Genomic DNA, 23,956 nt, shown 5'->3' with positions numbered 1-23,956 from the left:
GAATTTAGAAAAAGCGTATTTCTTTTTTTTTCTGCAACTTGCTTTTTTAGAGAAGAAATGCGATGTTGTCCCAGTTTTCAATAGTAATTCTAGGTACTTTGGAAACAACTGTATTTTTTTTTTCTGTTTTAAAAGAACAGGCTAGCAACACAACTTTTCAACTTGACAATTATGGGCTTTATTTTGTTGGTTTTGGTGATACCCGTAAACGGAATGAGATGTTGTTTAGGATGGTTGAATTTGCTCTCCTAGGGTTTTTTAAGTAGGTTGCGTAACTGTATTAGACTTTAGTAAGCATGTTTATGCCTCTCTAGGTCTGTTTTGGCTGATGGGATTCTTTAAGAGCAATCATGCTGGGAAATGCAGTTCCTCAGGAAGAGCTGAAAATTGAGAGCATGTGACCAGCTCTGAGAATTATTACAGAGCAAGCTGTGCTGGGGACGTGAGCTAATGGGGTATCTGGGGGGAAGTGCAGTCAGCTGGGGTATAGAAGTTATTTAAGAGAAGCTCTGCTCCAGGAAAGGTCTGGTCTCCACTCTTCTGGAGGTTGCAAAGGTAGGCTTGTATTTTTGTTACTTTAACTGGACCTTGATATCTCTTTTAAAATAATAGAGTGGACTTCAAGGAAAAGGACATAGGCCAACCTGTAATCTGATTGTATTGCCCTTTTCTATTGTTGGTACATCTGCATACAGGCCTCAGTGTTTCTGTTTTCAGCCCATATCCACTGCTTGCTTTGAAACCTTCCCCTGTCCTCTCTCAGCTCTTTTCTCAGCACAGGTCTTCCCATGTTGAAGAGATTTTTCACTGATATTTTGGGGGAGGATATTGTGAATGCTGTAGAGAGCATGTTATTGTCTAATTATAAAAGCAAACTAATGTAGTTTCAGTTAATATGGATGTCTAACGCTAGAAAGATAAGTGTGCTACAGAGGGCTTGAGGCAGGGGGAGTCATGGTAGCAGAGCTGCAAGGGCAAGATGTCCAATAACGAGAATTGTTAACGTGTCCTTGTCTCTATGATGAGCAAAGTGGTCAGAAGAAAAATGGCAGCTAAATTCACCATGGCTTTAATGCCATCTCATGCACTGGGGTTTGTTGGCTGGGGCTTTTTGTTTTTGTTTTTTTTTTTTTCTTGCCTAGAGGTTTGGGCAAGTCACATCTTTGTCTCTCTGGCCATTTGTTTGGTTAATAGAGTTAATGGTGCTGGGCTGGCTGCAAGGGGACACGAGACACGTACAAGAAAGTAAAAGTGCTAAGTCTTAAATATTGTTGTTGAGATTTCTCATGTAACTGATGTCCAGTGGGGAATGCCATTTTCCTTGTAAGAAGATGAGAATTGATCTCTGGCACAAAAAATAGACGATTCCCTTGCAAAACACTCAGAAGTAGTAGCATTCTAAAGTTGCACTTAAGGAAACTTCCAGCTCTTCGTATTTGGTCAGAGAGAGCCCCAAAATACTAAATCCAAGGTATCTGTACCTGCTGTGAACTATTTTTGAAGTTTATAGAAGAGATGCTTTTCCTAAGCTCTCTGTCGTGCCATGGCACGAGAGTGCCACAGCTCTGCTCTTTTCACACAGTCACAACCGCAGCTCAGCTCTCCGCTTGGGCTAGGAGGTGACTCAGCCCTCTCCTCCCACATACGGGTTGCAGGATTCCTACCATTAAAATCCACGTTTGGCCCTGCTGGGTGCCTTGAACAGCAAGGCCTGTCCCGAAAGGTTGGTTCGTTAAACCCTGCTGCCGCTTTTCCCTCCTCCTGCTGACCAGGTAGAGGGAGAAGGGCTTGTGGAGGTTCGTTAGCTCCCCTCTGCCTGACCACAGCCTTCACAGAGAACCCAGAACTTTCTTTGTAAGGTCTGCTTAGTTTAACAAAGGTTTTCACAATAGTATGAAACAAGAATTTTGTACGACGCATCTGTAAATATGAAACCTTAAATATCCCTGTTAGTATTATGTAGTCCTCCAACAGTCAAAGACTTGAAAGATTCTTAATTTTATAAGCCATACATTTGTAAAAGAAAAGTTGGGGTCTCTCTATGTTGCGGTTGCCACCAGAGACCATTAATTGCACACCTTGTGGATCCTTTCCTGCACGATAAAACCCCCACAAGGGGTCAGAGAAAGCAGCTTGCAGCACAGGAATGCTTGCTATGGGTGCCAAGTTTGTCTTTTAGCCATTTTTTGGTGGTCCACAAACCGGGTCATTTTGCTGTGACATTAGCAGCATTTCTAAGAAACGTAGCTGTGTCGGAGGTTTTCTGTTGTCAAGCTGGCACCTAGAAGGGTGGAAAAGTTAGTACAGCCACTGGCATTACGATCTTTTTAGGGACTCCTCTGAGACGGTACAGCAGAGCCTGTGTTTCTGCTATAGACAGCCAATCTACTCTTGCCTACGATCAGCCTCGTGCTGTGCCAGGGCAACCCTGGCCACGAGAGCAGCCGGGGACGTGCCCGCAGGGGAGGACGGACACCTCTGCGCACACGGCTGCCCCTGCGTGTGGGCCTCGGGAGGAGGCTGGGACATGGTCCGGGCCTGTATCAGGATTTTACCTAATAGTAAACCACCGCAGATGTGCTAGCTCACATATGCCTAGAATAACAGTTGGCATCGATATTTGGCTACCTTATTTACAACTTCTTTTTTGTGTGTATTAAATTAGCATTTCCCTTTCCTTCCAGGAACAACCAGGGCCCATCCCTCAGCCCTACCGAAGCGTTTGGGGTGACCGAGCCGGTACGTGCCTGGCTTGCGTAGGCCAGGGGCAATGTTGGCTGCTCTCTGCCGGGCTCCCCTCCCACCTCACCTGGGGACCCCTTACAGAAAGGAGTGACAAGAGGCTGCCTGGACTTCACCTGCCCTTCGTTAGAGGTGTGGTGAGAGAAAGGATCGTCCCCAGGAACACCAGTAGTGTGTGCCGAGAGGGAATGCGGCCGTTCGGCTTGAAGGTGCACAAAAGGGTGGGAGAGGTAGGTCGTGAAGGAGGGGAAGATAGCTCGTCCTCGAGAATAAAGGGGGGGCAGGCATATCTGCGCGCAAACGGGTAGTAGATCTGAGGGTGGGGGAAGAGCAGTGGCCCTCAGCTTGAGGGGGGAGGAAGCGCACAAGCTCCCTGAGGGGCCGGGGCGGGAAACCCCGGCCAGTCAGGCAGGAGCTCCGCGTTCCCGTCCCCTTCCCCGAGCACCGGCGTGGCGGGGTCGGCGTGAGGAAGGCGGTAGCCGCCGGCCCGAGGAGGAGGAGGGCTGCGGCTGGAGGTGGCCCGCCGCAGCCGACCTGCGAGCCGGCCGGCCGCTTCCTGCCTCCGCCGGAGCCGCCCCGGCGCCTCCCTCAGGGCCGCCCCGCCCCGCGGCCCCGCCTCCCCGCGCGCCCCCGCCCCCCGGCGGGAGGGAGGGGGAGGGCGGGCTGTCGGGGCCGCGCACGGGGACGGCCCGGGCGCCATGTTGGAGGGTTGCTGAGCCCGGGGTCTCTGTGTGTGCGCGGCGGCTGGAGCCCGTTTCCTGCGCGGGGCGGGGGGGGGGGCTGGAGGAGGGGAGCAGCGCGGAGCGGGGGAGAGACGCCCAGGCGGATCATGGATGTCGAGAGGCTGCAGGAGGCTCTGAAAGGTGGTGCCGGGGCTTGCCGCGGGGAGCGGGGGGTGGGGGGAGCGGTGACCCCACGCTGAGGGGGAGGCAGGGGTCTGCCTCGCAGCCGAGACCCTCTTGGGGGGAGGGAGCGCCCTTCGCTGAGGGCGGCAGCTCCCCTCCGTCGGGGACGAGGGCCGGGGTCCCCGTGCTGTGGGGAGGGGGCTGCTCGCGTGGGAGGGAAGGGGGTCCCACGGAGTGGGGAGAGGCCCGGGGGCTCCCTTGGGGAAGGGGAGGGGTGAGCCCCTAGTCTCCACTGTCCTAGCGATCCCCCCGGGCTTGCTCTGGGCTGAGTGAGGGGGAGCAGCGGAGGGAGGTTAGTGACCCCACCGGCTCCCCTCCTCCTCCCAGGCCCCGGGCTCCCCTCGCCTGGAGTGCCGCCTTCTCCCCCGGCATGCCTGCCTGCCTTCCCTTCCTCGGCCCTCGCCTGTACCTTCCCCCTCCCCGCCCCAGTCCACTTCTGTGCTAGCTTGCCTTGCTGAATGCAGCCTGAGGAAATCAGCCCCTTTCTCTGTTGTAGCTGCTCAAAAGAAGTTGCAAATCAACTTTTGCTACTCAGATGCATGTAGCTTCTCCACACGAAAATATTAAGTGTTTTACAGGGCTGGGAAGCTGGTGGAGCTCTTGAGAACAACTAAAGCATTGTGAAAGTGTGAAAATATTTTTGTCAGAGCTGTGCTGATCGTTAAAGCAAATAAGTCGCTAATTGTTATGAATTTTTGTTCTGTCCTATCTTCTTTTCCCATTCTTTTTGTCATTCTCGTACCAACAGATTTTGAGAAGAGAGGAAAGAAGGAAGTGTGTCCAATACTGGATCAGTTTCTTTGTCATGTTGCTAAGACTGGAGAGACGATGTAAGTGTGACTTTTTAATGATCTTCACTTCTAGCTTATTAACATTTCTGCATTTTAAGTCAATGAGATGCTACCTGGATTCTCTTTCTGTCTGTAGATTGCTTCCGTGAGCTAAATAAGCTTGCCTTAGTTCCCATTTAATTTTGGATGGATTAGTTTTGTTTGCTGGTAGTTAGTTTTATCTAACAGGGAGACTTTATTGTATAGGCTTTGCTCAGGGGTATCTGTCAGGTCTTATTGATCTGCTCAGTACAGTAAACCTGTTGCTCTTTCTACATTTTATGTGACATTCAGGTTTTTTTAAATGGAAAGTTTAGCTCACTGTTGTAATGTCTGTTGTATACTGTTGTAGTATCTGTTGTATGCAGTATCTAATAGAAGTATTTACACAAAGATATGAACGATGTAGGTTATTTCTTTCTAGGCTTTGTATACCATGCTGTGTGGTGATTGTGTCTAAATGCTTTTGATGAAGAGTGGAGAATCCGTGGGTGCTTTCTGCAGAGGAGACGCATGGGAGCTGACTAGCTGCTCTGAATTTCCGTAGTCGCTCGTTTTTTCAGTTCGCGCCAGAGTTTCACTTTTTCTGGACATTCTTGCACAGATCACCCTTGCGGATTTCTGTCCGAAGGTGTGATGTGGCTGGAAGGAGCTGTGTTCCATACTCCTTGTCAGGGATGAGCGCTGGTGCTGCGCTGGGTGACTTCCTTGCGGGATCACTATTTGGCAGGAAGGGGAAAGGCTTCCCTGGGTGCGTTGCTATAGAGTTGCTCACTTTCTGGCTTGCAGGCTGTCTCCTTGTTTTTGAGGCCTAGTGCCAGACTACAGGCTTCAGCAAGAGATATGTGCTCTTACCAGTGTTTTGTTAGCAACCAGTGATTGCAGTGGCTTTGTTTGGGTTTCTAGAATCCCTCTAACTTGTAAGAGGTTTGTAGGTTTTGGTGGTGGTTTTTTTTTTTTTTGGTAGCTTGCTAGTACTGCTTGAATCAATGGTTTTGAAAGAAAAACAAGTTCTGAAATGTACTTTGCTCTTTGAATAGAAGGCTTTGGCTCAGCATAAATATACGGCTGTAATGCTTATTATTTTGGTGTAGTACTTATTTTAGTATGGGCTCACTGTGGTGTGTCTTGTCTGTATAATATGTTTAAAATATTTTTCCTGTTCTGAAATACTTCTTCATGCTGTTTTTATTGTTTCTGCTGCTATTACATATATTCCAAAGTAATTCTAAAAAGTTATTGTGTAGGGGCAAGTTCTTGGGGAAATTCTTCCCTGTGTGAAACTTGGAGAATGAATAAACTCCTGATTTTATTTCTGCTTGGGAAATCTAGATTTTTTTTTTCTTTAATTATTGTATGAGTATTACAAACTGTTGTTTAAACCTGAACTGGTATCTGTCATCTAGAACTTAATGGAGATGCTGGCCTCCTATTTTTCCAGGGTTTTCTTTGGCTTTTTTTCAGGTCTGCAGCTTTTTTCAGCATTCTTGAACCTTTCAGTTGCATTAAATTGTTTTTAAAAAAGTGTTGGATGTAAACATCAGAAGTATCTAATATAAGTTGGAGACAGACATGGAAATACTGTTCCATAATGTTTAATTTGCTTCCCATTATCTACCAAATTTCTTCATCAAATATGTTTCTATTTTCACTGATGTGTTATGTATCAAAGTATCAGGAAGAAATGAGTAAAAATTAAAATCTCATGGTAAACATTCATGTAAAGATTGGTAATATGCCTTATAAGAACTTAATGTATTTTTAAGCTAGTACAGTTTGACCACTGTAAAAGTGTTCCTGAATACACAAACCTACCAAATACACGTTAATTCAAAGTGAGCTAAATATTCTTTATTTCCAGTTATGCAAAAGTAACTCTATTTAATAGACATCTAAACCACTAATAGATAGATTGCCTTGGAATGACAAGATGAAATCTGAAATAATAGTTCATAGTGACATTTTTTAGGATTTTTATGAAGTTCAGAGCTCAGTTTGGAGAGGAAAAAAAGGATGGTTAAGTCAGGGGTAATTACTCAAATGGTTTGCAAACTTTTTTATTGAAAAGCAATGGATATTATTCAGTCGCAGCCTGTTCATAAAGTAACAAACAAAAAGTACCCGTGTAAGTGAGGACTAAGGCAAATAAGGACAAGGGAAATGTGAAGTATTTTTGCTTTAAGTTACTGTTGTTTCTAGGAGAGTTATGTAGTGTTCATGGGGGTTCTCTCAGCTTTTTAACTTATTCTATGATGAATACTGATTTTTAGATTATATGCTGCAGTCTGTATCCTGGGTTAAATGTAAAGTGTTCTCACCCCCCATACCTCTTCTGGACGTAGTTGCAGCAGATCTTATAAGCAGTTAGTAAGCTTAGTTTGAAAGGGTGCTAATGAAGTAAATTAAAATGACTTTTAAGGTTCTGATCAAAGCATGATCGTGGCATGCATAGCTTGTTTAACAGATTGAAAGCATGGGCTCATGTAAGGCCGTTGGGTACCTCCCTGCCCCCATTTGTTTCAATGTGCTTATTCATCTGAGTGAGTTATGAACAGGTAGGTGCAGGTTTAGGTTAGGTGGTAATTTTACTAGTATTTCTCTTGGCAGCAGTCTTGGCTAACGCAGCCCTTGTGTCACTATTTCACTTGTGCTTGTGCAACTGTTTATGTAGCTGCATGGTAACCTAGAGCAGGAAACTGCTCGCAGTTGTCAGTAACTTTCTTTTTGGCAGTACTGTTTTTAACAAGGTTCTGTTCATTGATCCAGCTTGTTTTGTCGTGTTAACTGGTATGTCAAACCCCAGTGCAACTGAAGAGGCTGTGTAGGGGAGGAACAAAGGGTGAGAGTTGTATAAGCCAGCACTGCAACTATGATAAGGCTCTTCGGAGTGTCTTTATTGTAATGAAAAGTTTTTTTCATTTACAAGGAAGGTCTAGAATAAAAATGTTGCTAAATTTGGTTACATTATCAGCATAAACTTAGTTGTGTTACCAGTACCTTGCAGTAAAAGCCTGATCGTGCAATCACGTGTGTTAACTTAATCTATTTGAAGTTTAAGCTATCTTCTTGTGCGAAGTTAACTATTCACTTAATTTTTGTGAGCTTATGGCCTGCATTTACAAAAGCCAGTCTAAACTTCCTTTATTATAGGTGAACAGAAGCAAAAGCTTGATTGCTTGGCTACTTTGAAATATTTTTGTTTCTTAATGATTGCTATGGTAAAACTTAGCCTTAGGTGAAATGTAAAGTTTATGGTTCAACTTTTTTTTTTTTTAAATCTTGTGTTGAGTCTTAGGACTTTTTTTCTTTTCAGAGTGACTTTTTACTAAGATACTAACATGGAATTTCCTTAGTGAGACCAGGTATAGTCAGGGAAGATCATTATAACCTCCTTTTCTCTAGTTTGTAACAGATCAGCACAGCTTGTAAAACTGAGTAAAGTGATGTGAAATTTGTTAGTCTTAATACTTTACTGTATCTGAAAGACTTTTTTAAAAACAGGATATGTCTTTATGCTTGTTTTTTGCATAAGAAATCCACTTACTATTTTTTTCTAAAGTAGAAATGGCTTTAAGAGACGGTACTAAAGTCCCAGCATTGCAGTACTAGAAGTGAAGTGCAAAAGTGACATAGGTGTTTTTTTTGTTCTTCTGAAGAATTCTTAAAGAATGATATGAAGATCACTTACCAATTGTGATCTTTGTGTCTTGTATTTAAAATACGTTTTCTCTTACTTCTTAGGAAATTCTCTTGGATTTAAAAATCAGTCTGCCCCTTCAATAGCAACAATGTTTCTAAACCATTTATTTAGGTACTTCACCAAGAAAATCCAATTTGTTGGACTGGAAAGGAAAACTAGAATTTTCCTTTGGTTCTGAAGTTGAAAATAAAACTTAGAAAACAAAAGCAATCAAATTTTATGTAAACTTCTCTGCATTTCTCCCACTCCTGCCCTGCGGCAGGCAACGTATAAAGCAGAGTTTTAATGGCTTACTATAGTTGAAAGTATAATACAGATGCTTACTGTCAGTGAAGGAATCCAGAAATGAGTAGTGAAGTACCAAAATCTGGAGAAATACAGTATATAGGCAGAAGTGATTAACTGTAAAATAGCTCTAGGCTTAAGTAGAGAACACTGGCCTGGCCAGGATGTTTATATTTATACTGGTTCTTACCCTGAATGCAGTATAAACAGCCATTAAAATACATTCTGTTTTTATTTCTTTGTGTAGTCAAATTCTTCCCTCGGAGTTTCCGTGGAAGATCTGAAATACTAATTTGCACCTTATCTAAGCCTGAAGACAAAAGTTGTCTCTTTGCTAATTTCCTTGAGGACCAACATAAATGCTTTTCTGCAAAGTTTCTTGAGTTGAGTTTAACATTTGTGATTGTAGAGCAAATATGAACATCTATAATATCATCATAGAATAGCGTAAGCTGGAACGAACTTCTGGAAGTCATCCAATCAGACCCTGTACTCAGGGGGAGCTAGTTCTAAAGTTAGTTTAGGTTGCTTAGGGCTTTGTGCACCTCTTCTGAAAATCTCCAGTCATGGCAATTCCATAGCCTCTGTTTGATTCCCTGTTTCACTGCTTAACCACGTGCACTGGGAAAAATGTTTTCTTTGCAGCAACTTAGAGGTTGCCTTGGAGCAACCTGGGACCGCTGCCTCTTAGCCCTCATTTGTGCACCTCTGAAGGGAGTCTGTTCCCATCTTGCCTGTACACAATTACCCCTTCAGCAGTGAAAGACAGCAGTTGGATTCCTCCACCATAGCTGCCTCTTTTCCAGAAGACATGCTGCCTTAGCCTCCCGCCTAGGTTGTGTGCCGCAGCACTGTTAACAGTCTTAGTGGCCTTCTGCTCATCTCACTCTTTCTGCTCTCTTTTGCATTGCATGATCCCAAACCAGGTGTAATATTGCAGTTAGGGACTCCTAAGTGCCAGGTATAATCACTTTCTCTGATATTGCAAATGTAACCCAGTCTGCAGACAGCCTTTGTCACAGCAAGGCCACGCTGACAGGTGTTTAGGTTCCCGTCTGCCAGCATGGGTATTGGCCCCAGTATTGATTCTGAGCAACATCGTTTGTAACTGGTTGCAGTTAGACTTTGGACCCCATTGAGGACAACCACTCCTGCATAGGCCTGATGGTCCACCAAGTCTGTAGCTATCCATCCTGGCTACAAAGATGCTGTGGGAGACTGTGCTTTATGTCTTGCTAAAGCTGAGTTAAGTGTCCACTGATCTTCCCTCATCGATGGAGTCAGGTAGATCAGGGACAATTTGGTAAATTATGTAACGGTAAATGTAAGTTACATAACCAAAGTTCTACCAAAGATAACAACAAGAAGTATTTTTGACCCTCTGATACTGTTTCATGTACCCTATGTAGCAGTAAACATTTTCTTTCTTACTACATTTTTGGAACACTTTTTTGGATCAGTTTAGCTTTTGTATTGTTTTGTTACAGCAGTGAAATAGTTTGTCAGCTGTAGAAAATATGTGAGTGGAGGTATGGTAGCAATGAACATGTATGAGAATAAGTTCCCATTCTCAGCTTTAGTGTTTTAATGATGTATTCTGAAGTCTTGTATAGTAATTTCCTTTCTTATGTTACAAATATGTTGGGTTTTGTAGCCGTATGTCCTTTAGCTTATTTCATGTGCTTAAATTTAAGTCTACTTTTTTCTATAAAGTATGTTCTCTGGTTTTATTCAACTAGCAGTTTTGCTCCTGACACTCATATGCTAGTATTTTTTGACTAGTTTGAAAATTTTGTTCCGATTTGGGGGCAAGTCATTACCTGGAAATCTTTAGAACTATTGGGGGAATATAATTCCTTAAGGTGGTGTGGTGTTTTTTTTTTTTTTAAATGAAATAAAACAATTCTCAAGTTCCTGCCATAATAAACAGGATAATATTTTCTGGAAGAAGTCTGTGTGCCTTTGTTAGTATAGGCCTCTTCCATTTCCATGTTCTCAGTGAAGCAAGAGATGTGAGTAAACTTCCTTGCATTGTTTCCTACTATTATTCCTCACTAACTCTATTCCACTAAGTGGCTGGAATTATTCCCCGCTGATTCTCATTCCACTGACATTGTATTTTCTGTCTCATCATCCACTGATGCCTCCAAAGGACAGGAATCTCTGTTGAAAAGCCTCCTGATTTATCTTTGTCAAAGATAGTTTACCTTCCTGGCTCTTTTACCTATATTATGAAAAATTATGTATGTATCGAATGTACAGTTGTAGTTCTTAAGAGGAATCAATTGTGATGCAGGTGAAATCACTTGCTCCTTTAGGAAATGCATGCTATTGTAGGTTTTTATTTTAAATGCTGCCAATTCATATCTGTTGGGAGTGGGGTTTACAGTATAAAGGTCAAACTTTAACTACCATTATAAAATGTGCATGATGAACTAATAAACTTTAGTCTCTCTATAGAATATACATGTGAGGAAAGACAAAAGGGAATTTCTTCATAGCAATGCTAACTTCTCAGTGTAATCGGACTATTTTAACTTCAAATGTAACTCTATGCGTGTGCAGACTTTCATTTGTAAGTATGTCTTTCTTCCCTTTTGCTGTGTACAGTCTGTTCTTACAAGCACACTCCCTGCTAGTCTTTTTGCAGACAGTTCACTGTTACTTTGCACAGACCCCCCCCAGCATTTATTCTGTAGCAGTTAATACAGTTGCATATGCTTCTGATGATCACCTTTAGTAGTATTCTGTTGGCGTCCCTTCTACTCTTCAGTCTCAGTTCTCCTGCATTGCTTAATCGGATTTGTTCTCCTCAGAGTTTCCATCGGTTCTTACCTTTATCTCTTAGTAATGTTTCTTCACAGCTGTAGTGGCTGCCTCAGTATTACCTCTATCTTTTCCAGTGGGCCTCAAGTCTCCTGTTCCATGGTGGCCTTGCTCATTACTATTTAATTTCAAGTACTTTCCCAGACGTTTGGGTATTGTTCCACTCCATATTACACTTTACAGTAGCAAGGATGTTTTTATGTTTTGACCTTGTAGTTGATGAGCCTTGCTCCCTCTTCCTGTCTACAGGTTTTGGGAGGGTTTGTGCTTGGTGGCACATGCTGGGGGGGAGGAACGAGGCAATGGTGCATGCAGAAGGGAGGATACAAAGCAGTCTGGTTGTCTTGGGGGGGCAGTGGATTGTCAGGTTTGTGGACAAACCAGACGGATGCTGCTTTTCCACAAAGCTGGTATGTATCTGGCAGGTCTCAGTTTTAGAAATAATACTATTTGAAGACAGTTACAAGATTTCCATGATGGCTACACCTGAGGAGGCTTTGCTTAGAAGTGGTAAGGGAGTATGATGATGCAGAAACATCTAATGCCTGTGTATTGGGTCATTGAGGTAGGGTACACCTTGTCAGCCCAAGCTTAGTGTGTGTCAGCTGAACTGCCTTGTGTAGAAGCCAATTGGGTGGCTTTTAATTCCTTCTGAAACCGGAAACAGTAATAGAAGTGCAATTTACCTGATCCTAGTAGTACTGCTTTCAGAGCTGAGCGAGGCCTGTGTTTTTGTGGGACAACGCATGAACTGGCAAGCACAGGAATACAGTGCAAAGTAAATTTGGATCCAGAAGTAGTTGCACAGGGTGCGCTTTCCTTAATCTGGTTTCCCAGCTTTATTGCTCAATATAGTAAAGATTTGATAGTATTATCTCAGTGTGGTCTACTGCTCTTCTGAGGTGACCTGTGGATCTCTACACACTGGTCATTTATCAGGGATAGCTGCACTTACCAGATGAGTTACAGCATTTCTTTTGTTTATTTGGTTATTCTGTGCAAACTAGTGATACCTGGAATGACTTCACTGTCCTGTATTAGTAGATATATGGAATTTAGTTTGTGTATGGAAGAGGTGATATATTTACATATGCAATTATCCAAACATTAATTTTATATTACGTGGAGTGATTTTTCTATAGGTAGCTCCTATAGAGATAGTAATTTTAACTTGCTGCAAGTTCAGGAAGACTTTTAAATATGCTTCACTTATTGCATAATACTTTTAAATTTTGACTCCTGAGCCTCTGCTGTACAGGTTTATTGAGAAAGTGTCATCTATTTAATATTTCTGTGTTCTGCCTGCATCAACTCCAGAGTACTATAGAATTATGTTGCACCTTTGCCTGATGGATTATTTTTCTGTGCAATATCTATCGAATGGGATGCACTCTGAATTGTGCTATGGAATTCCTGCAGAATCTCTATTATACCGTGCACACTATCACTCTTGAAACATACCTTAGTGAACACTAATCTGTTCAGTCAAATTTTATCTGAAATGGAAATAAGTAAAAGCTAAGAATAATCCACAGAATTGTTAGCGTTGAAATAAATATGTCTGTCTAAATGTCAACAAAATGTCCAATCATGTTAAAGGCAGATCTGGACTATGTAAGTGTTTTTTGGGAGGTATTTTGATAAGGATAATGCCTGTCTGCTATCAATGATCTGTTTGGCTAGTGCTATTCAAATGCAGCTACAGTTATCTTTGGTAGAGCAGATAAATATAAATGTTGTTAGGGCTTGTGTGATTGTAACTTGTGAGAGAAGTCAGGTACACTCCCCCCACCCCTCCCTGAACTTTTTGTGCTAGTCACTTAAGTGATATTGTTTACAATTCTAAGGTTGATGTGAATGTCCTTTAATAGAAGTTTAAAGATTAAAAATGAAATTTCAAGAACATGGTCACTGAAATCATGCCTCTTTGAAATAATTATTCCTAGTATAGTTTGTTGTAGTAATAACAGGATCAAAGTCTTGCATTCAGTGTTGCAGAAATGTGTAGTAATCTAGTCCCTGTCTTGAAGATGCATTCTACAGAAATGAGGCAGATGTGAGCTGAGAAAACAGTTGCTGTCCACAAAGTGATTACTGAGTTCTGAACAATTCTGTGTGTTTTATAATTGTTATGCAGGAAATACTATTTAGAAGATAGATTAAACAGTACACAAAACTTAAATGATTTTAAGATAATCTAGTACAAAGGGTGCTAACTAAATTTTTTACAAAGGTAAAAGTAATAATTACACAGAATATTGGTAAAATTATCCAGAACTAGAGAAACAAAATCTGTTGGGGTAAAGTATCCTGTAAAATACATGACAACAGGAAGATACTAGGTCTGCATATATTGTGGCATAAGTTTAGTGTGGTTCCCTGAACTAGTGATTGTTCTGCATAATAGGAAGAAAAAAGGTAACTAAATTGTAAATCAGTTAAGTATAGTTGATATTGCTCGGATGGGAGGGCTTAACTGGTATTTGATGCTTATCCAAAAGCCTGTGTTTGTAAGACTTGGAGAGCTCTGTAGTTGGTGTGCACTTTATAGGGAAGTCAGTGTCTGGGGTGATCATTTTACTTGTAATAAAACTTGCGACTTATAAGAAATGTTATTTGGATATGTGCATAAATGAAGTTATAGGAAGAATAAGAAATCAGAGTAAGGTAAGAATTTACATATTGGTACACAGTGCAGAAGCACGGTAAGTGGAATAGTTCAGTAAATACACCAGTTTATTCTTATCAGCCAAAGGTAAATTCAAGTAAATTTTCAAGTGGAAGAGGGAAATTTAATGAAAATAGCATCTGCTTTTACTTTTTTCTTTATAGATAAGCTGCTGCTGGTGGTTTGTGAAAGTTTTGAAGGCTTTCGGTTACTTTGGGCATATTGCTTTCCACTCTGCTATAAGGAATTTCATTCTTGAATGAAGAATCTGTTGTAATCTTGTACTTTTTTTATTCTGTGCTCAGTTTTTGCCTTTAAAATAAAAGAAAATGAAAGGTACTTGAGTTTGGTTTTAGATAACTATATTAAGAAATGTACTTTCTTGAAAAATTGAGTCCTAGTTCAGATTTTTTCTCTTCTATGGAACAGCTGTATTCTGCTGGAGTCAGCTGAATATTTATCAGCAGAAATCAGAATTAGTCCCCTGATGATTACAGATACTACTTTAATGTCTTCATCAGCTGTCTGTTTCCATAACTAAGTCTTAGTCTTTGTTGTTCCTGGCAATAGCAGTAGTAATTTGCAAGTAGTAGAGAGGTGAACACTCTGTAGTTCTAATGTATTACAGTTTCCGTGATTCTGGAATGAGCTCGTCATGCTCACAAGAAGGAGAGCAAAGACTTAATTTAGGCTGACAACAATCAGCAAGTGAAAATGGAAAAATACCTTCTGTGCTTGTGGGAAATACCAGTTTTTCCTCTTTCGAGCTCTTCAATATATTTTTAATTAAAGTGGAAGGTAACATGAGGTCAAATCTTACTGAAGATAAAATGTGAGAGCATTTTAATTTTATGAGTTATCAGGTGAAAGTGAACAGGACGCTCCCCCAGGAAGAATGCTTCCCAGCATGTTTTCCTAACAGCAGTATACTGTTCACAGCAAAGCACAGTGTTCCAGTAAATTCACTGTGCTGTATCACCTAAAGTTTAAAATTTATTGCGAATTCAGAAACACTGATAAAGAATCTAGCATTTCCTTATGGCTTTAATTTAATGTTAGGTTGAAGTGTTTGTCTGCTTGCCAGGAGCATTTAAGAAACTAGTCTGCATTAATGCACGGGGGATTTTACTGTCTAAATCTGTTGTCATAGTTTGGAATTTCCCATGTTAATCTGCACTCTGTGGATGGTGAAAATAGCAACAGTATGGAAAATGATGATGCTAAAATTAATTGCATCAAAATAGTATTAAAATAAAGCACAGGAAGTAGAAAAATAAGTTTAAAATTCAAAAAGTATTTGAAGCAAGAGTGGAATTAAGTGAGGTACATTCCTTTATCTGGTACATGAGTGCAGCTGCTTAAAGGAATGGCTCTGTTCTCTACTAGTCACATCATGCATCTTATTCTTCATTATCTGTAGCATTAATGTTGTGGCTAGATTAGTGATCTGCTTCACCTCCCTGTGTGTGGGATCACAGGAATGTGTGGGAGCAGCAGAGCAGGCTTGCCCTTTCGGTGTAGACCATGTATAAGGTTAAGTATGTGGTGGGGCAGTGCCCTCCTTCTCTGCACTGTGATGAAATCCCTGCTGAATTATAGCATAACCAATCTCCCCGTTAATGGGAGTTCAGTGTTGCCAGCTTTCTACACCAGAATTTTTCAGAGGTATTTTCTGAAAAAGTTGAAAGCCATTTCTCTACCATTGAGCAGTCCTTGTTAAGAAGCAATCTTTATTATTTGTACAATAAATAGTGAAATAGTAATTCCTGTGCAAAAACTACAATGTCAAAGGGCAACAGGTGGGGGTTTTTTGTATGAAAATGCTGGGGACTGTGTTTTACAGGCAGTTCTTAACAATATTTTTTTTAGCTTGTGGACCCCCATCTATGTAACTGTACTTCCAGGTATCCTTGTTTATACCCAATCAATATATCTGAAATTAGGGTGTGCTAAGTAAGGTAAAGATTAAAAACAAAACAACAACAAAAAGATAGAGGGAGTAGGCTCTGTCTACTGTCTTTCCATCCCCAAAAAAGAGATAACCAAGGAAGGAGATGAGTGAGAGGAAGAGAGTGGCCTCAGCGTCCTTTCCCCCAGAGGACTGCAATCCATCAATTCCTCTGCACAGCTTTAGCTACTGACTCTGCTGGAGAGGACCCCTTCGATGCGTGCTCTGGTTGCTGTGTGCTGCTGGGGAGTGGGACAGTCAGTCCTGGGCAGGCTCCTGAGACTGACTCCCAGGTGTTCCCCTTTCTGTAGCCTGGGGGAAGGGAACCACTCTGGGGCTTCTCATGCCTGGGGATAAGTTCTGTGCTTTCTGGTGGCAGAGATGGGCCTTTGGTTTGGGAAGTGGCATATTCCATCTAGTCCACAATATTCCTGTTTGGATACATCTTGCGTCGAGGTTGTGGAAGAGCACACTGGAAAGTTTGTCACCTTGCACATGGGTTTGAATTGGATATGTGATTGCTGGGTGCACTTCATTTTCTGTGCCTTTTGACTTTTCAAATAGTTTTGGAGATCCCATTGATAGACCAGAATAGAAAAGGAATTAACTTGTTTTGGATGAAACTTTAATTTTGCTTCTGACAGCCTGGGGAAATTACTGTGTCTTAGATTATATCTTCATCTTCTGTGAGCTCTAGAGCAAGGCACACAAGTGAGGAAACAGTTATTAAAGTTGGCAAGTTATTTCACTTAAAAACACCTGTTTCCTACTGGCAAGTCTCTGTGGGAGTGTAATTTAAGCCAACAATAAAGGGGGGGGGGGGGAGGAGCTAATGTGAGTGAGTTGTGTCTCGTGTTAAGTGAGTCCCTCCGAGATTGTCCTCTGGTTCTTTCCTTCTGTGTTTTCAGGACTTTGCCTTAAAATCAGTTTAGCTGAACATGAAGTGTTTGCATCCTAAATATACTATTTTGTACTTGTTATTTTTTTATTTCTGCTTGTCAGAGAGCTAATAGTAGGAGAAGGGTGGAGAGGGAAGTGCTCCCTTCTTTTACTAAGTTCTGATGTTTCTTTTATGGCCTGTTCAATGTACAGAATCAATAGTAGATCTGCTTTGTTTTCCTTTTCATTTTATGTTCTTTGTGGTATATAGCATCTCTCCAAAACAGATGGCATCCTCTTAAAATTTAAACCAAGTAATTTTGTAATGAACTTAAAACACTGTGAAATCTGAAGACAGACATCCCACCAGGACTCCTGGGACTCTTAATGTTTTAAGTACATAGCTAGGTCTCTAGAAGCTTAACATCCCTTCAATATAATGTTTTTCTTAATTAAACCTGTAATCTGTGAAGCAATTCCAGAAAGATTTATGAAATAATTGCAGTACCTTCATTTCAGGAGGTAGCCTTATTTCAGGCACTCTGAATTCTTCCTCCTGTTCTTTAGTTAACTTTACAGAATCACAGAATCGTATAGGTTGGAAAAGACCTTTAAGATCGAGTCCAACCGTAAACGTAACACTACCAAGACCACCACTATACCATGTCCCTAAGCACCTCATCCAAACGTCTTTCAAATACCTCCAGGGATGGCGACTCAACCACTTCCCTGGGCAGCCTCTTCCAATGCTTGATAACCCTTTCAGTGAAGTAAAATTTCCTAATATCCAGTCTAAACCTCCCCTGGCGCAACTTGAGGCCATTTCCTCTTGTCCTATCACTTCTTACCTGGGAGAAGAGACCGACCCCCACCTCTCTACACCCTCCTTTCAGGTAGTTGTAGAGAGCGATGAGGTCTCCCCTCAGCCTCCTTTTCTCCAGGCTAAACAACCCCAGTTCCCTCAGCCGCTCCCCATCAGCCTTGTGCTCCAGACCCTTCACCAGCTTCGCTGCCCTTCTCTGGACACGCTCCAGCCCCTCAATGTCTCTCTTGTAGTGAGGGGCCCAACACTGAACACAGTATTCGAGGTGCGGCCTCACCAGTGCCGACTACAGGGGCACGATCACTTCCCTAGTCCTGCTGGCCACACTATTTCTGATACAAGCCAGGATGCCATTGGCTTTCTTGGCCACCTAGGCACCCTGCTGGCTCCTATTCAGCTGGCTGTCGACCAACACCCCCAGGTCCTTTTCTGCCTGGCAGCTTTCCAGCCACTCTTCCCCAAGCCTGTAGCGTTGCATGGGGTTGCTGTGGCCCAAGTGGAGGATGTTGCACTTGGCCTTGTTAAACCTCATACAATTTTAGGTTTTGTGCTGCTTACCTTCCACGGGCCTTACTGAAGTTAGACAAACTCTACAGGATTTTAAGTTGCAAAAGTAAGCCATATGTACTACCTTAGTGTTATGTCTGATATTTTAATACAGTTGCTAAAAAGAGAGATAGGTAACTTACCCTAGTTGTCTTCTGCACTTGCGGAGACTTGCAGTCCAATCTACTCTTAGTGTCCAACTCATGTAGCAATGTTGGGGATCACTGTGTTTGTAGCAAAGCCTTCCAGTGTAGTACTAAATAAACGAGAGCGCTATATTGCTTGTTCAACATGGATAGTTTTTCTTAAAAATAGTAGGGAAAGCACTGTGTGTATATGCGGGAGGGAGGGGTATTGCAATGGCAACTTTGTCTCCTTTCCTTGTTCTAGTTCTCTGAAAGTTAATGTGTTTCTGTGATTCCCCAGATTGAAAGACTTTCCTCTCTGTTTCAGGTTCTTAAGTTGCCTTTTGCTATTACTTCTGTTACTTGGTTTTTAATGTTTGTCAAATCTTGCCCAAACGACTTTGTTAAACATTTCTGGCTTTTTGTTCTTTTTGTTGAAATTCTAAGTCTCCTGAAGTGAATATGCCAAGGGGCAAAAGAATCAAATATAAAAACTTGTCCAGTGGTCGGAAGAAAATATCAGTTAATCCTCTGACATACAAAAAATATCTTGATAGTGCAAGTTATTGACAGAGGGTTCTCCTCTTTCACTATAAGCAGTGTGGTAGGGAGAAAGCTGCTTTCTCAGTTTCATCAGTACAAACATTTTGAGTAAGCGGGAGATAAGGGAATGGGGGAAGGCTTTTGCACTCTGGGAGTGATAGGATTAGATTATTTCCATGTAAAATGCAATTTTGGTTTTGATATGAATGTTTGGAAAGATGAGTTCTGTGCAAATCATGTTAGTAGAGAAGCAATCGTACCTTGCAAGCAACTTTGTGCTAGTAATTCTTCTTTTAAGTCAAAGTATAGCATCAGATTACTTGAACGGCTTTCTGTCTAAGGTGACCTCTGTCCCTTGTTGAAGAGTGCTGTTTATCAAATAGAATTGGTGGATTTCTAAGCTTGGTTGATGTTGCTTGGCAAACTTTGTTTGATCTGTAGTAATGGGTTAGTTCCAACAGAAAATCACGTAGTTCAAGTACAGGTGTGAAATAGTTTGCTTTTATTAGAGAACAAAGTTATTTAGGGTTGTATTCTTCCTTGTTTCTGCTCTGGTAATGAGAGGTTATGTTCCTTGTCTAAATTAATCTTTTTCTTTTTAATTCTTCCTTCCCTGTGCGATGGAGATACTTTTGCTGCCTCATCAGCTTTCAGTGAATAAGTATGTTGTTGTAGTACTGTTCTGACTGTAGAGTTTCCTTACACTCCTTTGTGTCTTTCTTCATAGGGTTTAACTTTCTTGCCTTCACTTAGTAATTCTGACCCTGTCCTGGGGTTTTGTGTGTTTGTGTGTGGGATTTTTTAAAAATTTTTATTTATTGGTGGGTTTTTTTGTAGCCTGTCACTTTATTTAATCTCTGCTTGCTCATTTAATGTCTTATGTCTTCCCCTACCCTCTTTTAGCTTTTTCTCGTGCTGCCTCTCTAATTATATGCCAATATTATCAAAACTTTCTTATTTCTGATATTATTGGCTGTTTGGTCAGGTGCTGTCTGCTTTCCTGTTTAATTTCTGTAAAACACAACTGAGCATCTTCAGACACTGAAGTCTCTTCCATCCATGTTTCTCTATCACGTTTCTAATTTTTACTTAAATTGTGAGGTCAGGGACTGCATTCTGGTACAATATTATGGTGTTTAAACCTTTTCATACCTTAAAGCACAGTTATTAGCATATATTAAATCTAGGACATAGTATCATGTATTTAAGTAATGTACAAAGGCTGAACGGTTGGACTGTGTATTGGCTTCTATGCTTTCATCTGTCGCTTGACTATTAAAGGTGCTTTTTAAAAAATTTTAAATTGTCAAGTTAAACTACCAGCATTTACATCAGTCCTGGGAGATGTGTGGTTCTGCTATGATCGATCGATCTATCTATACAAGCTATAGTTCTAGAAGTGTGCTGTGGTTGCTTCTTTTCAGCCATTTGTTACTGCCTCTGGTGACTTTTTTCCTTGCTACGTGCCTTTTTCATAAAACCAGTTTCTTTGTCTAATTTTCTGTATGTCAGAGCAATGTTTAGGTTGATATAAGGGAAGGATGGTGCAGGAGCTGGTGGGAGGGAAGTAGAGGACTCTTTTTTTTAAAGAAAAAATGCCAGCTTGTGATGATTTGGAGTATCTGTGAAACTACAGGCTTGTTAGCCCAGGGGAGCTGTCTTTGTATAGGTATATTTACACAGGATGTGTAATGTGTAGTGAAAGATGCTTTAGATATACATAAAATATATATAACTTCAAAATTGTCATTTGCTAGAATGAAAGCAAACTGAACCAAAACATTTTAAGATCAACTAATTTTTTGAAGTGTTGTTTCTGAAGATATTTTTGCAGATCATACAATGTTCATAGGAATCTTTTTCTTTGAGTGGCTATAAAAGAGCTCTCAAAGTGGTTCTACAAATTCACAAGTTAGTGTAGTGGACAAGAAAAGCATGGTTTAGAAGACATAAGTGTGCATTTAGAAAAGGCTGATTACGTACAATGCCGAGTGGGAAGAGCAAGTATTTATAAACAAGCCTGCTCAGAAGAAAGCACGAATAGTATTTTTGCCATGGAATTTCTTCAGTTTGATTTCTTTAGAGCTTAAAGTGTTTGTCAGTTATTTTCCAGTGTGTAAAACTTAATGAGGTTGTACATAAAGCTGTGTGGATGTTTTCTTTTGCTTCCATTTGGCTCTTGATTTAACTACAGAAGGTATTGACCAAACTTTGCTCACTTTCAGTGTCTCCCATTTTGTAACAAAGCACCTAAAACAGGTCTTGCATCCTAATGCTAGAGTTGTTCTCAGGGAGCTTGTGATACGCGTGGAAGATTTTTCTTTTCTTGAAAACAGTTATTCACCATTTGTTTATCTCTTTTTACTACTATTGTCTGGCTTTCTAAGTGATCAGTCTTTCAATGTATGCTGCTAACTTAAAACTTCTAGAGGTGTAGCTATACATTGCTTTGCTAATTAGGAGGATATACCATTTTTAATCTTAATGTTTGTGTTGTATTGGCTTAACAGTTCTACCTTTTATGAACTAAATGGTTTTCTCTATGGATGAGATGCAAGCGAGTTTCAAGAGTTTAACTAGCTGATACCAACTTCTACATGCGATTTTCATAGACTGATAAAACAGGAAAGGTAACTTTTCTCTTTTGACACTCACTTTTGATCACTTCCACTGAAGTAAATGGAAATTAAGAAAATCTTACTGTCCCTGCAGAAATTTTTTTTTTGTCAGAAGTGAGTTCATTATTTTAACAATTCCTTTTCCGATATGTAGCCAGATACTTTTCAGTTTTGTAGATTGATTTGAGTGTAATCTTTTATAAACAGTTTAAAAATACTGTTCAAATTTTGCAGTACATTGTCACAAGTGTAGATAAGTTTCTTTAACAAATATACATAATTAAGGTTGCTTGAAGTAAGATTCTTTTATATAAATCCTTTATTAATCCACCCTGTGTATTATGTTTCTTTTCTGAGGACTTGTTCAGAGTTAGCTTAAACTAGAGGCGTAGTACACAGCTGTCTAAGAGATGGACTGCCAGTGTCTGATACCATGGTGATAGATACTGCTGTTGTTGAAGAAGGGGCTGGCTTTAAGGGAAAATGAAGCAATTGCAGTTCTGGGTGAAAGCAGAAGGAGCAGAAACCTGCTTTCCAGAGCTGCTCCCCCTTGCTTTTGAAGTATTTTCTTCCTCCTGTAGGAATAGCGTGTAGTTCTGCCCCCTTCCTAGCAGCCTGTCAGACACAGAATGATAAATAGATGAGGTAAGAAAGAGGGGAAGAGGGACTGCTGCTTACTGGGTTGGTAGGAAAGGCAGGAAGGAGGTAGCTGAAGGATGATGTGTAGAAGTTGGAGATTCTTCGTCCTAGGATAATGATAGAAGTGTCGGGCGTAAAAGAAAGAAGTGACCTGCATTATAGCCTTCCTCCTCCTTCCTGCCTTCCAGGAATCCACTGTGTTGGCACTGCAGGACTGAACTTTGGCTACACGGTTGAAGAGTCTGGAGCTGACTCAGTCTTTTGTGGTGCAAATAATATTTCCTGTTGAGTGGCTGGAGTTCCCAAGTAACTTACTGGTACTGGGATAAAACTGTTCATCAGAAACCAGTTGCGTAGATTGAAAGTGCTTCAGGACCATAATCTAAATGGAAGCATGTTTTAATGCCTAAATTACAACACTGAGGTCAGGAGATTATGCTCTAGAAGCAAGAGACACCTCTGACTTTGAAGCAGTTGTTTATGGTACGAACTGCAGTTACATCTATGATTGCAATGTGAACGTACCACTTGTTTTTAACCAGTTAGCTTTCATGCTGCTAGTAGTGCAGCTACAGCAGCAGGGAATTCAGCAATGTTGAAAAAACCTGCTTGAGAAAAGGAGTAAATATCTAAACAGCAAGCCCGTTCTGACCTCCTGCTGCTGCGGTTACACTGCTTCTAGCAACAGCTTGTTTAGTCGATTTAAGGCTGCTGTTGCTATATCTGGGTTAGCTGTAGTCAAGCTTGTGACTGCAGGATGAGTTTATCCTTAAACTCTGCTGCCTCTGTCTGTAAGCTGGACTGTGTTACCTGGTTGGCAGTTATTTATCAAGTGTTTTGAAATACAGAATGAAAGATGCTTTTTATGTTAGTATTGCAGTGTATTGCAGATGCATGTTCTTAGCCTTTTTATAATAGAAGAAATACTAATTAAAAATACTTGGGTTTAAAACAAGTTACAGTTTTCTAGACTTCTACATAGGGGTGAAGTGTCACATTCTTTGTTTTCTGTAGCTTCAGCATTGTAAAGAGGAGCTGGTGGGTACTGCTTTCAGGCAGTAGATTGCCACTTTAAACTTTGTATGTTGGTTTATTTCAGCAACACAACACTGATGGGTTAATAGTCTATGAAAAGATAAGTGTTACTATTTAGCAAGAAATAAATAACAATGAAAACAAAGAACAGCTCAAGTTTTAAAGTGTGAAAAAAAAAAATCTAAATGGGGTTGTCAAAGAATGCTTAGAATAATAGTGGAATCCCCTTTCATGAGGCAAGTAAAGCTCTTGGGATGCTCTGCAGGGAGTAATCCTGCTCTGGCATGGGGTTATTTACTGGGTCTTTTCTGTCTGTGTTTTGTGATGTGCTTATGTATTAAATCTGTGATTTGTTACGAAAGCTTTGGTCTCATGGTGGTAGCACTGCAGAGTTGGATAGCTTTTTAATTTGACATTTGTAGTAGTAATGCCTAATATTGTACACTGGAAACATTATAGTATTCTGCTTTGGCTGTATAATGCTAATTGGAGCAATAATCCAGAGAGACGCAATGATGCTGTTTAATCTATCCATGCCATTCCCTTTTGGGACCTTGTTTCTTCTTTCTTTCTATTTTTGTTTCTGGTTTTATTATTATTCACTGCTATGTCCTGCCTTCCCCTCTGTTGTGAGGTTCTTAATGGTTTCTTGTGAAGGAAGAGGGAGGTTTGCTTTCCTCTTCAGACTTCCCCCTATTCTTGCAAATTTATCAAGCCTGATAAAAGACGGGGGTTTTGTGTTTGAATCTCTGTAGATAAACCTGAGCTAAGTTTTCCCCCTTTTCATCTCATAATTATTTCTTTGAGACCAAGGAGAAAATTAAGGCAAAGATAACATGGCACT

General features: G+C 41.0%; 1 protein-coding gene across 2 annotated transcripts in view; it reads left to right on the top strand.

The window, feature by feature from the left end:
* The first annotated feature begins 3,469 nt into the window (after positions 1–3,469).
* Positions 3,470–23,956, top strand: part of PPP4R2 (protein phosphatase 4 regulatory subunit 2) — a 34,132-nt gene continuing 13,645 nt past the window's right edge. Inside the window, exons 1-2 of one of the 2 annotated variants that reach the window (XM_072875899.1) lie at positions 3,470–3,605; positions 4,396–4,477. In XM_072875899.1, coding sequence (XP_072732000.1) covers positions 3,572–3,605; positions 4,396–4,477 — 116 coding nt within the window. In that variant the 5' untranslated portion in view covers positions 3,470–3,571. The remainder of the gene's footprint in view (positions 3,606–4,395; positions 4,478–23,956) is intronic. The other variant, XM_072875897.1, reaches the window with a different exon arrangement.

This window comes from Ciconia boyciana, chromosome 11 (assembly GCF_034638445.1).
Source record: "Ciconia boyciana chromosome 11, ASM3463844v1, whole genome shotgun sequence".
NCBI lineage: Eukaryota > Metazoa > Chordata > Aves > Ciconiiformes > Ciconiidae > Ciconia > Ciconia boyciana.
Note: the sequence above shows the minus strand (reverse complement) of the source record. Positions and strands in the feature narration are given on the sequence as shown.